At 38.5% G+C, this 19,100-nt stretch overlaps 2 protein-coding genes across 3 annotated transcripts; both read right to left on the minus strand.

Annotated features, from left to right (window-relative positions):
* Positions 1 to 8,052: 8,052 nt before the first annotated feature.
* Positions 8,053 to 9,677, minus strand: LOC109677187 (gamma-crystallin C). 2 transcript variants are annotated; one of them, XM_020153308.2, is made up of 3 exons: positions 9,669 to 9,677; positions 9,322 to 9,564; positions 8,053 to 8,325 (listed from the first exon to the last, which is right to left on the minus strand). In XM_020153308.2, the coding sequence occupies exons 1-3, from the start codon at positions 9,675 to 9,677 to the stop codon at positions 8,053 to 8,055; spliced, it is 525 nt and encodes a 174-aa protein (XP_020008897.1). The 2 variants fall into 2 exon arrangements, with proteins under 2 accessions (XP_020008897.1, XP_020008896.1); XM_020153307.1 differs by having other exon boundaries at positions 8,053 to 8,328.
* A 7,574-nt stretch (positions 9,678 to 17,251) lies between these two features.
* On the minus strand, positions 17,252 to 18,951 carry LOC109677186 (gamma-crystallin B). The gene is made up of 2 exons (XM_020153306.2): positions 18,715 to 18,951; positions 17,252 to 17,527 (listed from the first exon to the last, which is right to left on the minus strand). The coding sequence occupies exons 1-2, from the start codon at positions 18,835 to 18,837 to the stop codon at positions 17,252 to 17,254; spliced, it is 399 nt and encodes a 132-aa protein (XP_020008895.2). The 5' UTR covers positions 18,838 to 18,951.
* Between the last annotated feature and the right edge of the window lie 149 nt (positions 18,952 to 19,100).

Here is a 19,100-nt window from a genome sequence, read left to right on the forward strand (position 1 = left end):
AGGGAAAAATAGTTTTAAGATACTTAATCTTAGAAAAACTAAAAGGAAATGTCTGAGTTTGACAAGATAAAAAACTAATACATTTAAAATAAAAAAGCAGGTTACTTTTTAGCTTATAAAGTAAAAACAAATTCCCAAGAAACACAATTCTGGCAGGATCTAGGGTATTCTGTTCTCTGGTGAACAAGAGTAAACAAAGCCTTTCACGCAGAGGAAATGAATTGTAGAAACACAAAGGGGAGCTATGGCTGGAATGGTGTAGGGAGAGGAAGGAATAAATGTCTAAAGGTCAAGACTCTAGGAAGACTTTAGAAAGTATTTATTGGTCTGGAAAAGAGTTTGATGTACTGGAAAGAGTACTGGAGTGGAAGATGACCTATGTGTCCAGCCCTTTTCATGTTCAAAGAATTATCCGCAGTCTATGTCAACCCATGGAAGGGCTTTATCTTGACTTTGAGTCAGAAATCTTTCTGAGTTGGTTATTTATGAATTGAACTTAGTTGGCTATGTGCAATATAATGATTTCAATTCTTATTTTCTGACTTCTGGCTTTCTGACTGTGTAGGCATATATTACAAAGTTACTTACGTTTTGATAGTGGAACATAAGCAGCCAGGCTAATACATAAAAACCACCATTTTTATTATGATTATTTATTTTATTAACTTTTATTAAAAATTTAAAATAATGAAAAATACTTTTAATACAATGTGGTTTTTCTCAAAGTTGTTTCTGAGTCTAAGGTTCTGTGGGAAGAGTGCACATGGATGGAAACAATACAATGTGAGATGTGGAATTCAGAGTCACAGAGAGCACAGTCAGTAGGACTCAGGGAATGAAGAACTAGGAACCTTGAAGAGCATCATGGGGCTGTCTTGGGATCACTACCTCTCTTGGCATGCACTTACACCTAAAATTAAGGACACATTTGGAGAAGCCAAATAAATGGATTTGAGCAGGGTTTTGTGGGTTTTGGTTTTTGGTTTTTTCCATTAGGCAGGAAGAGAAAAAGCTTTATTTCAACGTAGGGCTGAAGAAACAAGGAAAACACCCAAAATTTCTTATAAATCTGAAGAGCTAATGGCTTGGGCCAGAATGTGGCTTGATTTAAATGCTCTGTAGAAAGTTTCAGAAGTGACAAATGTGTGTAACTTGCCCCAAGTTGTGCTTGGTGCTAGGAAAATACGAGTAAGGCCCAAGAGCTCTGGCAGCTGAGGCACAGAGCTCTTCACAAGTTGTCTGGAATGATGGATGAAGATTATCACTAAAGGTGGAATAGAACATGAAGAGCAGGCACTATTGTCCTGAGCTCTATCTAGCCATCTTTTAACTATTTAGATGGCTGTACATCATCATCTTAAGTGAAGTAAGCCAGGTTCAGAAAGCTAAAGGCCGCATTTCTCTCTCATATGTGGAATATAGGCCCAATACAAATACAAGCAATATTATATATACATATAAATATATACAAAGCATATACCCAAAAGAGGGACTGGTAGAAGAGACTAAGGGAGGAATGAAAGATAGTGAATATTGAAATACATCACATCTGTGTAGGAATAAGACACAATAAAATGCACTGAAAATTGTTGAACAACACAGGATGGGGGAAAAAGGTGTAGAAGGGCAGTGGAGAGGGATTAGATTGATTTAAGCACAATATATTTACATATAAAATGCCAATGCAAAAATCCCACTGAACAAAGAACAGATATCTAAACAATGAAGGACAGGAATGTAAAACAGGTCAAGATAAGGGGGAGGCTCTAATGGGAGGAGGAGGGAACATGAAGAAAGTAAAGAAGGTGAATACAATTGATGTAGTTTCTATAAGAGGTTGAATGTGGAACAGTCAAACCTGTTGAAATCACCATAAAATGAGGACTAAGTTAGAAAGAAGAACAATGGAGGGAATAAGCCAATTCCGGGTATAAAACATATATACATGGAAATGTCACAGTGGAACTCCCTGTGTAGCTATCTTAAACAAACAAAAATTTCTTTTTTTTTTCAAAAACAGAAATCAAGAAGGTAAAACAGGCCTTGTCTGTGTTTGGTACCAGTGGGAGAGAGGAGGGCATAAGGAAAAGGTAAAGAAGGGCGAATATGTTGGAAGTATTTTGTACTCATGTATGAAAATGGAACAATGAGACCCACTGAAACTATTCTAAGAAGGGGAGGAAGGGGCATAAAGGAGAAAGATGGAGGGGTGAATCTAACTAAGATATAGTGTAAGCACTTTTGTAAATGTCACAGTGTACCCCCTGTACAACCTTAATATGCTAATAAAAAATTTAAAAATTAAAAAAATATGTGACTTCAAACAAAAGTGATGGCAAAAGAGAATAGTTCAGGTTAGGGTTTTTCTGTATGTATGGTGTACACATATATGGTGCCACACCATTTCATGGGGGTTGGGTAGAAAAGATGCTTAGGGAATGACTATGACATCCACATTGATAGCTCTCCCCAGCTTTGGCAGCAGCTTTGAAATGAGAACTGGTAACTTAGAGGGCTGTGGATCCAGAGATGTGTTTTGTTTGGCTGGCACAGGTTTGATGGACTTTGTAAAGCTTTGGATTGGGTCACACTCTTCACAGTTTGCTATATCCTCACCATTCCCTGCTGTCTTAAAGGAGGTTGTTTCACTTACATCATCTGCCTTGCACCTGAAGGCATTGACTTGCATCTTCAAACAAAAGTTTTCAAATGCTGCTTCGTTTTCACCAGCTGAGAAAACTATATATCAGGTAATAGTGTACAAATATTCTTTGTTAGCCTGAAACAGGCTTTATTATGTATTTTTTGGTGGGGAGAGACTTGAGTGTGTGTGAAAAAGTTCTTTGTACATGTCTTTTATAAGTGATGTAAGAATAGATGGTGCTTAGTCTTTCATCTTGTATTGTTTTTATGTTTTAAATGTCTTTCTTGTCAAAACAAAAACTGGCAATATTATGTTTCCCACCTGAAGAAAATTGTTCTGGGAAATATTAAATGTTGAAAACCACTTGACTTAAATAAGGTAAAAAAATATGGTAAATATTTGTAGTGGTAGATCTGCTTGTCATGATGCTTCCAAATCCTATTCTAGAATAATCACATTAATTATTCCTATGTAGAACTCCCCATGCTAGGACAACAATAGAGTTAAGGATTTAAGATCAGCTTGAACTGGGGTCCTATCCTTGCCTCTAACTAGCTGTGAGAATCTGGGTGTTATGTAATGGAGCATCAAATTTTTAAAAATTAAGGTTGTAATTAATAGACTTTAATTTGCCCAGAATAGAAGCTGCTTATATAATTGAACTGTTTTTGCCTTCAAGATAATGTTCTTTACTGCAACTTCTACTGTGAAACCTCCATCCATGACTTTTCATATTAAATGAATAGTTTTCTTCTCACTGGAAACTATATTCATTGGAGATGTTGTTCCAAAGGAGAGAGAAAAAAAGAAGTGTTGTAGAAAATTAAGGTGTATAATGAAGTATTAAATGAATATGCCATCCCAGAAAAACACTTTCCTTCCCAAAATGCTAAGGAATAAAAACACATAACAAAAGGAACATGCAAATAAATATTATTCCATTTATTTTCCCTAGAAGTTTTTAATGAGATGATTTAAATGTACTTAGTGGAAGTAATAAATAAAAGAGATTAATGTGCATTATTTAGGACACTTTGTAAGTTCTTGACTTAAAAAAGATTATATCTTCTATGTGATATTAGTATTTAGCATTATTTCTATGTAGAGCTCTATGGGCTAGAAACAATGTCCTTTGTTAGTTTTGTTGTGTTATCTTCATCAATGCTACATACAGTAGGCCTGTGGTAGGACCTCTTAGTACTACCTCTTAGTAGTTAATCTTTGGGCAGTCCATTAAAATAAAATATAAACATGTACTATGAGCAGGTGCTCACAGTTTTGGGTGTCTATCCTTTTAAAATTACAATGTGTTATCTCCTTAATGAACACTAATGCAAAAATCCTCAGTAAAATAATAGCAAACTGAATTAAACAACACATAAAAAAGATCATTCACCATGACCAAGTAGGCTTCATCCCAGGAATGCAGGGGTGGTTCAACATACGAAAATCAATAAACATAATAAACCACATTAACAGAAGCAAAGACAAAAACCACATGATCATCTCAATAAATGCAGAAAAAGCCTAAGTTAAGATCCAACACCATTTAATGGTAAAAGCTCTAAGAAAACTAGGAATAGAAGGAAAGTACCTCAACATTATAAAAGCTATATATGACAAACCTACAGCCAGCATTATGCTTAACAGAGAAAAACTGAAACCATTCCCTCTAAAATTAGGAACTAGACAAGGATGCCCACTATCTCCACTCCTATTCAACATAGTACTGGAATTCCTAGCCAGAGCAATTATGCAAGAAGAAGGAATAAAAGGAATTCAAATAGGTAAAGAAACTGTCAAAATATCCCTATTTGCAGATGATATGATCCTATACCTTAAAGACCCAAAAACCTCTACTCAAAAGCTCCTAGACACCATCAATAGCTATAGCAAGGTAGCAGGATATAAAATCAACATAGAAAAATCATTAGCATTTCGATACACTAATAATGAACAAACTGAGAAAGAATATATGAAAACAATGCCATTTACAATAGCCTCAAAAAAAATCAATACCTAGGTGTAAACCTACCAAAGGATGTGAAAGACCTCTACAAGGAAAACTATACACTTCTGAAGAAAGAGATTGAGGAAGACTATAGAAAGTGGAGAGATCTCCCATGCTCATGGATTGGTAGAATCAACAGAGTAAAAATGTCTATACTCCCAAAAGTAATCTATATGTTGAATGCAATTCCCATCAAAATTCCAATGACATTCATTAAAGAGATTGAAAAATCTAATGTTAAATTTATATGGAAACACAGAGGCCACGAATAACCAAGGCAATACTCAGTCAAAAGAACAATGCTGGAGGTATCACAATACCTGACTTCAAACTATATTACAAAGCAATAACAATAAAAACAGCATGGTACTGGCACAAAAACAGACATGAAGACCAGTGGAAGAGAATAGAGGACCCAGATATGAAGCCACACAACTATAACCAACTTGTCTTTGACAAAGGCGCTAAAAATATACGATGGAGAAATAGCAGCCTCTTCAACAAAAACTGCTGGGAAAACTGGTTAGCAGTCTGCAAAAAACTGAAACTAGATCCATGTTTATCACTCTATACCAATATTAACTCAAAATGGATCAAGGAATCTTAATATCAGACCCCAAACTCTAAAGTCGGTACAAGAAAGAGTAGGAAATACACTGGAATTAATAGGTATAGGCAAGAACTTTCTCAATGGAACCCTAGCAGCACAGCAACTAAGAGATAGCATAGATAAATGGGACCTCATAAAACTAAAAAGTTTCTGCTCAACAAAAGAAATGGTCTCTAAACTGAATAGACCACCCACAGAGTGGGAGAAAATATTTTCCAGCTACACATCAGACAAAGGACTGATAACCAGAATATACAGGGAACTTAAAAAACTAAATTCTCCCAAAATTAATGAACCAATAAAGAAATGGGCAAGTGAACTAAACAGAACTTTCTCAAAAGAAGAAATTTAAATGGCCAAAAAGCACATGAAAAAATGCTCACCATCTCTAGCAATAAAGGAAATGCAAATTAAAACCACACTAAGATTCCACCTCACTCCTGTTAGAATAGCCAACATTAGTAACACCACAAACAACAGGTGTTGGCGAGGATGGGGGTGGGGGGAGGAACCCTCTTACACTGCTGGTGGGAATGTAAACTAGTACAACCACTCTGGAAAAAAATTTGGAGGCTACTTAAAAAGCTAAACATTGATCTACCATATGATCCAGCAATACCACTCTTGGGGATATACCCAAAAGACTGTGACACAGGTTACTCCAGAGGCACCTACACACCCATGTTTATTGCAGCACTATTCACAATAGCCAAGTTATGGAAACAGCCAAGATGCCCCACTACTGACAAATGGATCATGAAAATGTGGTATTTATACACAATGGAATTTTATGCAGCCATGAAGAAGAACGAAATGTTATCATTCACTGGTAAATGGATGGAATTGGAGAACATCATTCTGAGTGAGGTTAGCCTGGCCCAAAAGGCCAAGAATCGTATGTTCTCTCTCATATGTGGACATTAGATCAAGGGCAAACACAACAAGGGGATTGGACTTTGAGCACATGATAAAGTGAGAGCACACAAGGGAGATATTAAGACACCCAAAAAACTAGATAGTATTTGTTGCCCTCAACACAGAGAAACTAAAACAGATATTTTAAAGCAACTGAGGCCAACAGGAGAAGTGGACCAGGAGCTAGAGAAAAGGTTAGTTCAAGAAGAATTAACTTAGAAGGTAACACACATGCACAGGAAATCAATGTGAGTCAACTCCCTGTATAGCTATCCTTATCTCAACCAGCAAAAACCCTTGGTGTTTCCTATTATTGCTTATAATCTCTCTTCAACAAAATTAGAGATAAGGGCAAAATAGTTTCTGCCAGGTAGCGAGAGGGTGGAGGAGAGAGGGAGGGGGTGGGGAGGTAAGAGGAGGGGAGGGGGGAGAAATGACCCAAACATTGTATGCACATGTGAATAAAATAAAAAATTTTAAAACAGGTGGAAACAACCCCCCCAAAAAAAATAAATAAAATTACAATGTGTTAAGATAAGAGCATATGTATTAGGATATTCTTTGCAACATTACTTGTAAAAGGAACATTTGAAAAGTCCAGTGGCCAATGGAGAAATTGTGCAATAACATAAGGGAACCTCCAAACCATGAGATGCCATTCAGCCATGAAATGGAATGAGGCACTGCCATATATACACATATATAAATGTATTATTTTTATATATTATTATATTTTTATATGTATATATTATTTATATGAATATTTATCCATGCATGCATATATAATGTGATATATATAACATTTTAAAAACATGTTGCAGACTAGTGTATACACCATGATTCCATTTTTGTAAAGAAAAGAAACGTGTTTCATGAGATAGGTGTACAAACAAAGGAAGAATTGCAGAAGGGTGCCCACCGAATGTAAGTGGCGATTAGCAGTGAAGGCTGTCAAAAGAATCCCTCTGCTTTTTTCTTTATAGAATTTGTGAAGTAGTAAGACTACTTTGGAGGAAATTTTCAAGTTAAAAACATGTTAATTATTTACTGATCAAAAGATTTCCAGTTGCCTGCTTTTTCTTTCTTTTTCCTCCTCTTTCTCCTCCTCTTCTAATTTGCAGGGTTTTGTATGTGAGCAAGCAGATTTTACTTCTCTTAAAGGACGCTAGAAATTGTGTGCCTTTAAATTTGAGCCTTTACTTTTTTAGTTAAAGGCCTTTTTTTGTATCATGCAAGTCTATTTAAAATAGTGATGTGTACTAATGTATTTGCATTAGTTGTGTGATATAATCATGTGTACAGTGTCTGCACTTTTGGGCCCTGGCAGTACTGGTTAAGAGGCACGCTTTTATTTGGGGTGTAGAAGTGGAGGGTCATCAACTTTGTACCAAGGTATGGCAATGGCTGGTGGCAGACCTCGCCTCAGTTATATAATACGTGCTTGAAAGTAAACAAAAATAGAGTGCCTTATATAGCTTAGCTCGGCTTTTGTCAAGCTGGACTCACCCTCACCACTCGTTAGACTGCCTTTAGTGGTCATAAGGAAAATTCTAGATTATTGTTCCTTAAAGATCTTATCCAATGCCTCCCTTCTCAGCAGTCACCCTTTCTCATGTCTCTACCTTTGAGTTTTCTTTCTCAAGCAGGCACACCCTCACTCCATCCCAAATTCTGAGATTTGTTCAGATTCACTCTGTCTTGAAGTTCTTGAGCAGACCTCCGCCCCCTCTCCCACTCACCTCTCAACCTTTTACCAGGAGCATGTACAGGTGGACTGATTTGGAAAGAAAAACAGAAGTCGGGGTTTGCCAACAATACAGACTAAATACTTTATTAAGTTCCAAAATGAGAAAAGGGTAGTGTTAACCTTTTTCAGTATAAATCCACCACCCTCCGCAAAGAGCCTGCCTTAGCGTCCATGGCCCCCCAGTCGTGGTAGCACCTGTACTCTTGGGGCCTCAGCAGGTACTGCTGGCCCCTGTAGTTGGGCATCTCATAGAGGACCCAGCAGCCCTCCAGCACGTGGAGAGAGCGCACCTCACTTAGGTGGAAGCGGTCCTGGATGCAGGAGCAGTCCTCACTCAGCTCCATCATGGGGCCTTTGTGGTCTTCTCTCTCATACAACCGCATCCTTTGGGAACCGGTCTGCTCAGGACACAGAAAGAAAGATCAATACAAAGCAAATGAGTCTTTCAGAATTCATCCAATCAAACAACAGATGAACTTACCAGGTTGGAGTAGGAGATTGCTGATGTAAAATCTGAGACTCTGAGATTGCTATGAGTGCTATGCAGGCATCTGTCTTTTACTAGCATTTAAGGACACTGTGAATGTTCATTTCCTGTTTCTTATCTAGGAGATGTAATATTTAAGAGGTTGAAACTCTCAGTTGGAACCTGCCAAGAACTCAGTGTCTTGATTCTTAACCCTGTGTTCACTCAAGCTTGTGTTTGGGGGGGAGGGGCAAATAAAAATTATTTATTTTGACTAGTATCTTTGCATTCCTTTGGTGGGAATATTGTCTCCTCAAAGTTATATATATATATAAAATTTGGCCAGTGACGTACGATTTTATCTTGAGACAAGGTCTGGCTATGTAGCCCAGGTTGGCCTTAAACTCCCTGTACTCCTGCCTCAGTGTGCACACCATACATGGTTAAAGTAGGATTTTTAAAAAATCATGTACTTCAGTGGAAAATTTGTTTAGATAGCCACTTGCAGCCAGAATTCAGCTGATTTTCCAAATTAAGGAAAATTACTTTTTTCAAAGTTGGCTACTACATTTAGGTAGTCTATGATAACAACAGTTTTCAGTATTTCTTACTCCACAGTGAAATCTAATCATTCATTAGGAATTCCTTTACCATAGAGGAAAATTAATTTATTGGAAATACTGCCTTCTTATTCTTAGCCAGCTTCCCAGTCTAATATTACATTGGTTGAGGACGACTTTTGACCTAGTGATGGCAAAATTTAAAAATAAAACTAACACTTATAAGTGGATTCTTTCTTATAATCTCATCCGTTTGGACTTTGGTAGGCAGTTAAAGCCCATTTAACCCTCAGGTATTTTTTATAGGAAAAACTCCTCTCCAACCCACATCAGTAACACAGCGGTCACTCAGACTCATCAACACTCACGTGCGGAATGAGGCGGCAGGAGCGGATGGAGTCGCTGAGGCCCATCCACTGCTGGTAGTCGGGGTAGTCCCCGCGCCGCAGGAAGTACTGGTGGCCCTGGTAGTTGGGGCGCTCATAGAGCATCCAGCAGCCGCTGTCTACACGGATGGAGTTGCAGCGGCTGAAGTAGGGCTGCAGGTTGGCGTGGTCGCTGGTGCACTCATAGCAGCGGCCCTGGAAGCCGCGGTCCTCGTAGAAGGTGATCTGCAAGGGAAGAATAATTCCCAATGAAATCACTTGCTCCCAGTATGGCTTGTAGCAAGGCGTTTTCTTTTCCCCTTCTTTTTCTTTAACTTGTGTCTGCTCACCTTCCCCATGGCCGGTTGATACAAATGGTGCGAGATCAATGGGATGGAGCCGGCAGGCGGCAGCAGGTCTATACAGCGGGAGGGCTGCTGCGTTGGCAGGAACAGCACAAAAGGGGCCCGCGGGAGGGGGTGAGTAAGGGGATTTTATGGATCGCTTTTACACGCTGCATTCAGTGGCAGTGATTGCAGATTGGCTCTAGGCCTCTGGTATATTCTAACGCTGTCCTGCATGTGCTGCTTGCTCTGTGTTGCTTTATTTGGATTCTTAGTGTTTTCTAAATCTATCAGCACATCAGTCTGAACTTTTGACCTGAAACTCATGTCTCTACTTTATGATTCCATTACACTTGGTGAATCTTGTGGGAAAATTTGTGCCTTTATAGAAGTGCCCCAGAATTCTAGAAGGCTAGAATTGTGAGATGAATGCCGCCACCACTGACTAATTTCGCTGGATGACAGAGGCCAGTCTATCTTGCCTTTTTCTTTTTTTCTTCTTTACATGATTTGCCAGTTCAGTACAGGACACAAATCTAGGTTCTGATCTCGGCTAGTTTTTTAGTGTAGTGATGTTTTAAAACCTCACCATTAATTTCCCTTTGATGGGTGTGCTGTATGAAACTCAAAATCAGTCTGTGGTAGTGAACTTGTGTCATGGAGTCCAAGACTGAGAAGTGCATTCCCTTATGGATTGCTTCCATGTTTCCAAGGTCAGGGAAGACCCTAAAACTCCCTTGGCAAGAGTGCAAACTTTGGACGTGGGCTGTCTAGATTGAGGCCCATTGTAGTTTGCATGGACATGGCAAATCACAAACCTCTCAGATAAGTTACTTTGTGGGAGATAGTATGATGACTGAGAAAGAAAGAAGAAAAGGAGGGAAGGAAGAAAAGAGGATGTCTTCTTTCTCTCAGAGAAAATGTGCTCTGACTGTCACAAGATGGCCTGACACTCCCAGCTAGGTCGTGTTATCCCATACTAGGCATAACCTTCTGGAATAACCAACTTTAGACAGGTTACTCTAAGACTGATTAAATGAGATTAACTAAATCAGCCTCACTATTTTGTCTGAGCTCAGGCAAAAATAAAGTTGATGTGACACCACAATATACAAACATTCTCTCTTAGCTAAAATGGTTAACTGATATTTTTCTTTTTTTTTTTTTTTTTGAGGCACTGGTAATTGAAACCACATGCTAGACAAGTGCTCTTCCACTGAGCTACACTCCCAGCCCTAACAGCTACTGTTTCATCAATACAGCCTTATCTTGTTCTAGTCTCTCTCCACTATGGTAAGATTTAATGAGATAACCAGTGATAAAATTAACCCCAATTTCAGACAACATCTGACTTAGTAAGACCCTCCACTTTTTTAGACTCTCCCTGGAACCACACAACCAAGGTACAAATCCTACAATAAGTTATTTCTAACACTGCCCTATCTAAATGAAAGCATTCTAGGCTTTTCTGGATGTAATAAGTCACACACCTGACTTGTTTAAACACAGGCATGTTCCTGGTGGTCTTAAGCTAAAGGACATGGCATGAATAAATAGGATTGTGTGTATAAAGTGTTTGTCACATACTTGGCTCAAATGACCACTGGTAATACTAGTGACATTGACACTAGTAATAGAGTGATATCATAAAAGGTGACTTTAGCCTGTTTATCTCTAAGATATTCAGTCTTCTCAAAGATTCCTGAAAAATTTATACTCTATAAAGTCTTTTTGTGGTTAAAATAAATTAGGCTTGGAAGACATATTAGAAATTGTCTAGGGGTTTTCAAACTGTAGTGTGCATAAGAATCACCCTGCTTGTTAAAAATACTTGCCCTCTCCCAAGATTCTATATCAGTAGATTAAGACAAGACTGCTGACAACTGTATGTATTTTTAACCAGCACTGAATAGTTGCTAGATTAGATAGTTCTTTGAAAGACACTACTGTGGTTCATCCCTTCCCTTTTTATTATGTATTTATTTATTTATTTATTTTTTGAGACAAGGTCTTTCTTTGTAACCTTGGCTGGCCTGGAACTACTGACTCTCCTGCCTTAACTTTCCAAGAACAGTATTATAGGTGTGTTCCACCACATTCAGTTCATTCTTTCACTTTTTGATAAGGAAATTGCATGTTTTAAGCCATCTCCGGATAAGGCCTCAGTACTAACTCTGCTATGATTATCTTTAAATGTAGGCAGAAACACTTTCTGCTCTAGTCCTCTCCTTGTTGTATATAGTTTCATATGCACATAATGGGAGAACCAGTGCAGAAATACCATCACTTAAATGATAATGTTTACAAGATAGGAAAAGCAATAAAGGGATCAGAAAGTGCACATTACCAAATTTTTGTCTTGTCTCAGTGACATAGTCTTGACTTTCTCCCATCTCCTTTGAGCTCTTTCTCTTTCCTGACTGCCCTTATACCACCTACTGCCTTATCTAGGGATCTCATCGTATCTCAGCTGGACTTTCACTGTCTCCTGATTCTGTCCAGTCTTGCCTTCCTCCACACTGTACTCTGCCAGGATGCCATGATAATGTAAGTGGACGTGCATCAGCTCTTGTGTTCATCTGCTTGGAAAACTCCATTGACTCCCATTACCTTTGGGATCAACTACTGATTCCTTAGCCTGACACAACAGAATGACCTCCTCTATCTGTGACCATGCTGTTTGTCCAATCACATAAAGCCACCTGTCATTTCCCAAATGTTCTTTTTATATTGCTCTTGTTTTTCAATATATTGATTTTTCTCACTAGACACCAATTCTCTGTTTTCACCCAAAGAAAATTTATAGTTTTTTCAAGATTCAATTCCTCTGTAAAGACTTTCTAGAAGCTTTCCTAATCTTTTCATTTAATACTGGCTCTTTTGTTCCCCCAAGCATCACATTCATACCACTATAATGGTAACTGTCACTTATTTAATAATTTTGTATAGACCTCAATCCCTTAAATAGATATAGAGAACCCCATGAAGGCAAGGACTATTTCTTCTTTGTGTATTCTCCAAATGGATTGGAACAAAAAGGTTACTCAGTAATGCCTAAGGGATGAGTAGATGCTATTCTCTAGTCTGAAGTTCATTGTTGTAATAGTGCCCAGGGATAATTTCGAATGCTTGGTCACACAGACATATACACTTGCATGAAAGTTCAGCATTTGGAACTTTCAGTGTGTAGGATAACAACACCCTGACCTTGATCCATTTACTGGGTATTTATATCAGTGGAGATAAGTGAGAAAAGTGGAGAAAACAGGAATGTTGTATTATCGCCTAAGTCCTCCACTCCGTAGTAATTTTAAATGTCTAATTTTTATGCTTTCTAAAATGACAAATTAATGTTCTAACAGCAGCAGCCAATCCTGGAGTTTTGCTAGTGTCTGGGGTCCAGCCAGAAGTTGATTTTACCAACTGACTTTCTTCTGCTTCTTAGCAATTAATGTGGCATTTGTATTATATATGTGTTTGGTTAAATGAGCAGGAGTCATTTGGTGTTGAGCATATAGACCAAAGTGTTTGAAATAAAGAGACTGGATAAGGGGCCAGCCTCTGATAGTGTTCCTCTTGTAATGATTGACGGCACATTTCTTCTTGTCGTTCTTCATTGTGATTGTCACTTGTGCTTGACTAAACTATGAAAAAGAAAATTTGAACTCTTATGGTCTGGAGGGGCTAGAAAAGAATATGAACTAATATCAGGACAAGAAAACTGGAGAACGAGTTCATAATGAGAACCCTTTGGGGGCATAATTCAGTATAGCACTTTTTGGCACTCCTTTATGCAAGCAGCTTTTCCTGCAGTTTCATTGGGCCTTTTACAAGATTAAATAGGCAAGAACACACTTTAGATATAAAAGGAAAAGGGGGGGGAAGGAAAAAAAGATTTAAATTTGGACTTACTGTTACGAACTAGGACATGCAGGAAATACGGATATGTGGAGGGTATCTATAGTATAGAGTATAGGTTGACATTGGGGTTATCTCAAATTGTTGGTTCATCTTAGTGGGGAAAAGGTTCAGATCTTATAAATGTCCTTTTTCCCATTCTAGTCCAGAAGTCCCAGTATTTGCTGTAGAGAGAGGAGGAGAGAGTAAAGAGTGAAATTTGGAGTTGGTTGGGCATAATCTCTTCCCTGGGCCACTCCCTACTAGTGACTTTCTCTATCTGGAGATTAGGGATGGACGCATTTCTCTTTGCCTGTATGCCCCGGATAAGAACAGCCAACTTTCTTCAAGAGTGAGGACCCCATCAAAGAGATCCAGGGACTCTAATTTTTTGCACTTTCTGTTCAGGTGTTTCAGGATAATTTCCATTACGAAGTCTGTCATTTTATACCTACTAAGCAAATAATGTAAAATTGAGCATCCTGGGAAGCTTTTGGTTTTCTAATTTGTATATTACTGGCAAATGGAGGCTTGTTAATATCTCCAGGAAATAGAGTTTAAAGGTTAAAGATTAAGCTAGTGTTAGGAGTTTAAAGGTTAAAGAATTGAGAAGAGCTAATACCAAATAGTCATAGAATCTGACTATTTTCTAAGGAAGGAATTTTTATATGCAATATGTTTAATTATATATATAATTTATTTATATATATATATATATATAATATATATACATATATAATATATAATATATTATATATTATATATTATATAATATATAATATATATAATATATATATATTTTATATATATATATAATATATATATTATAGACTATGTGTCCCAGTTTCCCCTGAATAAGTCTGGCTCTTGCTTCTTTTTTTTTTTTTCATTTTTCTTTTATTATTCATATGTGCATACAAGGCTTGGTTTATTTCTCCCCCCTGCCCCCACCCCCTCCCTTACCACCCACTCCACCCCCTCCCGCTCCCCCCCTCAATACCCAGCAGAAACTATTTTGCCCTTATCTCTAATTTTGTTGTAGAGAGAGTATAAGCAATAATAGGAAGGAACAAGGGGTTTTGCTGGTTGAGATAAAGATAGCTATACAGGGCATTGACTCACATTGATTTCCTGTGCGTGGGTGTTACCTTCTAGGTTAATTCTTTTTGATCTAACCTTTTCTCTAGTACCTGGTCCCCTTTTCCTATTGGCCTCAGTTGCTTTAAGGTATCTGCTTTAGTTTCTCTGCATTAAGGGCAACAAATGCTAGCTAGTTTTTTAGGTGTCTTACCTATCCTCACCCCTCCCTTGTGTGCTCTCGCTTTTATCATGTGCTCATAGTCCAATCCCCTTGTTGTGTTTGCCCTTGATCTAATGTCCACATATGAGGGAGAACATACGATTTTTGGTTTTTTGAGCCAGGCTAACCTCACTCAGAATGATGTTCTCCAATTCCATCCATTTACCAGCGAATGATAACATTTCGTTCTTCTTCATGGCTGCATAAAATTCCATTGTGTATAGATACCACATTTTCTTAATCCATTCGTCAGTGCTGGGGCATCTTGGCTGTTTCCATAACTTGGCTATTGTGAATAGTGCCGCAATAAACATGGATGTGCAGGTGCCTCTGGAGTAACAGTCTTTTGGGTATATCCCCAAGAGTGGTATTGCTGGATCAAATGGTAGATCGATGTCCAGCTTTTTAAGTAGCCTCCAAATTTTTTTCCAGAGTGGTTGTACTAGTTTACATTCCCACCAGCAGTGTAAGAGGGTTCCTTTTTCCCCGCATCCTCGCCAACACCTGTTGTTGGTGGTGTTGCTGATGATGGCTGTTCAAACAGGGGTGAGGTGGAATCTTAGTGTGGTTTTAATTTGCATTTCCTTTATTGCTAGAGATGGTGTGGCTCTTGCTTCTTGTCCTGGTATAATTACTAATAGGACATTTCTTCATTCTCAAATCTGACCCAGTTTAAGTATTAGGTTGTATGCTTATTTTGTTTAAAAGACACTTAAATGTTGGGTATGAAGACCATAAGGACTTGAGATGAGTGGAGAAACTAAAAGCATGAATAGCCTTGTGGGTATGGTCAAACACGAAGAAAGGAGGAGAAAAGAGAAAGAAGGCAGGCCAGCCAGAAGCAAGTTGGTACCTATAGACTACCTAAAGCAAGGCCATCTCATACTTCCTTTTTCAGTACTAAGAATTGAACACAGGCCTTGTGCATACTAGCCAAATGTTCTACACCTGAACTACATCCTCAGCCCCAGCAGCCATCTATATTAAATTTGGTATCGTTGTACTGTTATGATGTAAACTTGCACCTGTGTCTCCAGAACCTCTATAATAAATGCACACACATCAAATCTGAATGTGAGAAACAGGTCAGGAGTCAGAGGAAAAGGAGCTCTGTCTCCCTCTAGGTCAGTGTGATGCCTGGAGGGCCAGCACTTGTGGGAAGGTGAGATGATCCACCTAGTGAGAAAGAGTGCAGAGCAGTGGGCCAGAGGGTAGGTTATGGGCTAACTCATTAGACTCTCAAAGGATGGGATGCTTCCAATGAATTTTGACCCAAACTTGTCAGTTTGATTGATAAACTTACAAGAAATACCCTAGAACCTTATCTAATGACTGTAGGATATTTTTGAAGATACTTACTCACTATTCTCTTTACCAGGACCTACAAGAAAACTTTCTTTCAGGCTTTAGTACAGGGGATAGTTAGACTTGTCTTGATATTGATTTATTTGTCTTCTAGACTATGAGTCATGAAACTGATCTTGTTTCTTTCTTTGCCTTGGCTGCTGGACCACAATCTAGATCTATCTATAGTTAACATAGCACACAATTTAGGTTTTAACTTCACTCTTGGTTTCCTCTCATCTCTCCTACTCTTAGTTTTTCTATGACCTGATTTCTTCTTCCACTTATTTTTAATTTACTATATTGGCAGCCTTAAATCCATTTTTAAAAATGAAGGGAAACAAATATACAGTTATACAAACTTCTCCAGAAAATTTAGATTCCTGTTAAAATTTAGTAATATTTTCCATGTGTAAGTCATAATAGATCACTTCCTATTAAAATGATACAAGACTGAGTTTCCTCAGGGCATGTAGTTTTGGTAAGTGTCTCAAAGTCTTCTACAAAGCTCATAGAGTAAAGAGATAGTGATGTATATTTGGATTTGAAGTCTCAGATGAATAATGTTGAAGAAATGAAATAGGGAAAAGGGGGGATGGTGTCTATTGTTAGAAGGGTAAGGAGTATAATTGGTAACATGTTTGTTTTTTTTATGATTCTTGACTTTCCTCATCAACTATGACTTATCAGGAAGGACAATGGGGACAACTTAGAGAGATAACTTGGTGTTTCCATAAATAGTAATTAATCATTATAGCTGCAAATATATTTTTAAGTACAACCAAAAGAGCTTTATCCTAATTGAATTGAACTTTCTTCAAGTCTGCATGCTTAGAGTCATTAGAAGACTGCTGGAAATAATACTCTATACATTATTTTCTTTGTAAGAGGTTGCTCCCCATCTTGAAAACATGTTATGTTTAGTTTAGTGCCATTGTTGTTTATGAATGCTTAATAGATTAGAAGGAAAACAGGACACTATTAGTGCCAGAAACACAGCTACAGATTTTATTAGATTCTAAAGAGGAAAATGGAGAATGTCAATACTTTAGTAAAAATCCATGACTCGTCTTAAAGAACCAACTTTGGCACTTGTAGCCCCCCAGTCAAGATATCTCCTGTACTCTCCTGGCCGCAGCAGGTACTGCCTTCCCCTGTAGCTGGGCATCTCGTAGAGGACCCAGAAGCCCTCCAGCACGTTGAGGGAGTGGATTTCATTGAAGTGGAAGCGGTCCTGAAGAGAGGGACAGTCGTCTGTGATCTCTGACATTTGTCCTCTGAACTCATCTCTTTCGTAGATCCTCATTCTATAAGTGCCAGAGTGCTGTGGTGGCAGACAGAAAAGAAAGAGCAAATGAGCCAAAATGGAGCAAAACTGAAGTTCCAGTCCCTGTACCTCCCTGGCCACACCTGCCCAGAAGTTCTAAGTGTGTGTTTGCTACCAGAACAAGAATGTTGCAGAGGCCAGAGTCTTTCTACCCCAATAATCCACATCTAAGGAATAAAGTGACTCATGGGAAAAGCTGGGCATAGAACTCAGCAATTCTTCAATATTTATCTATCATTCTCTGGTCCCTGGGCATCAAGATTTGCTTAAAATAAAAATTACATAATTCAGTACTTGTTTAAATAGCACTGCTCAAAGAAGAAAAGTGAGAGTCATTGAAAAAGTAACTATCATTTTGTTTTATTACGCTGGTTAAAAAGAATAAAAAACTTAGCTATTTTCTGTAAGACTAATGTATTGGTTTTCATGGGTGCTATGGAGCATAGGATTATGAAGCTCTTATGACAAATAAGATGCCATGTTGCCCTTATTTGTTTTCATAACCTCAGTTTCAGTTCAAATCTCAACTCATCTGACTCTTCAGCTTCTTTCTGTGCCACCTCTTCTCAACTGACAGTCAAAAATCACCTTCATTAAACTCAGTTTTGATGACACTGTGTCTCATGCTCCCATAGTCCACTCTTTTAGGGACTCTGGAATCACTCCCCAGAAAATAATAAATCTCTAGGTTGGGTTTGGCCTTTCCTCTAACTTATATTCTAAGTGAGCTAATAAGTACTGACCACCACATTACAAGAGAAAGCAGAATACAGGGAAGAATAATCAAGTTGGAAGGTAAGGCCAAGCAAACCAAAATATTTGTAATCAACTAAACAGTCTCAGATTGTATTTGCAAAATTTTGATACATTGGGTTTCTGACTCAGTATGGCTTGGAATGAAAAATTATTATCTTGAACAAATTGTAAATTCAACCTCTGCTGTAGCCTACTGTTTATTAGTCTCTGATCTTTTCATTCTTAATTACAATAAAATGCAAAATATGGGAACATGATTTTTAATAACCTGTATCAGACTTTGTGAAGAATGGCACCCTTCTAAACTGGGTGGTGATCAATAGGCAGCAAGCACTACCACTCCCTGCTCTCTAGTTGGAACTACTTGGTTTAAAATAACTTTTTAAAATAGTATTTTATTTCCGTGATAAAAACAGAGCCACACTCACCTGCGGAATGAGGCGGCAGGAGCGGATGGAGTCGCTGAGGCCCATCCACTGCTGGTAGTCGGGGTAGTCCCCGCGCCGCAGGAAGTACTGGTGGCCCTGGTAGTTGGGGCGCTCATAGAGCATCCAGCAGCCGCTGTCTACACGGATGGAGTTGCAGTGGCTGAAGTAGGGCTGCAGGTTGGGGCAGTCGCTGGTGCACTCATAGCAGCGGCCCTGGAAGCCGCGGTCCTCATAGAAGGTGATCTATAGGAAAAGACGTGCAAACATGAGCGATTTCCCCCACTGAGGATGCTGCGTCAGGTACCCAGAACTTACCTTCCCCATTTTGGAGAGAGTTCGCAGATGTTCTCTCGGTGCCGTGTGGCTCTGGGGGAACGCCCGCTGTA

Source organism: Castor canadensis, chromosome 4 (genome assembly GCF_047511655.1).
Source record: "Castor canadensis chromosome 4, mCasCan1.hap1v2, whole genome shotgun sequence".
Taxonomy (NCBI): domain Eukaryota; kingdom Metazoa; phylum Chordata; class Mammalia; order Rodentia; family Castoridae; genus Castor; species Castor canadensis.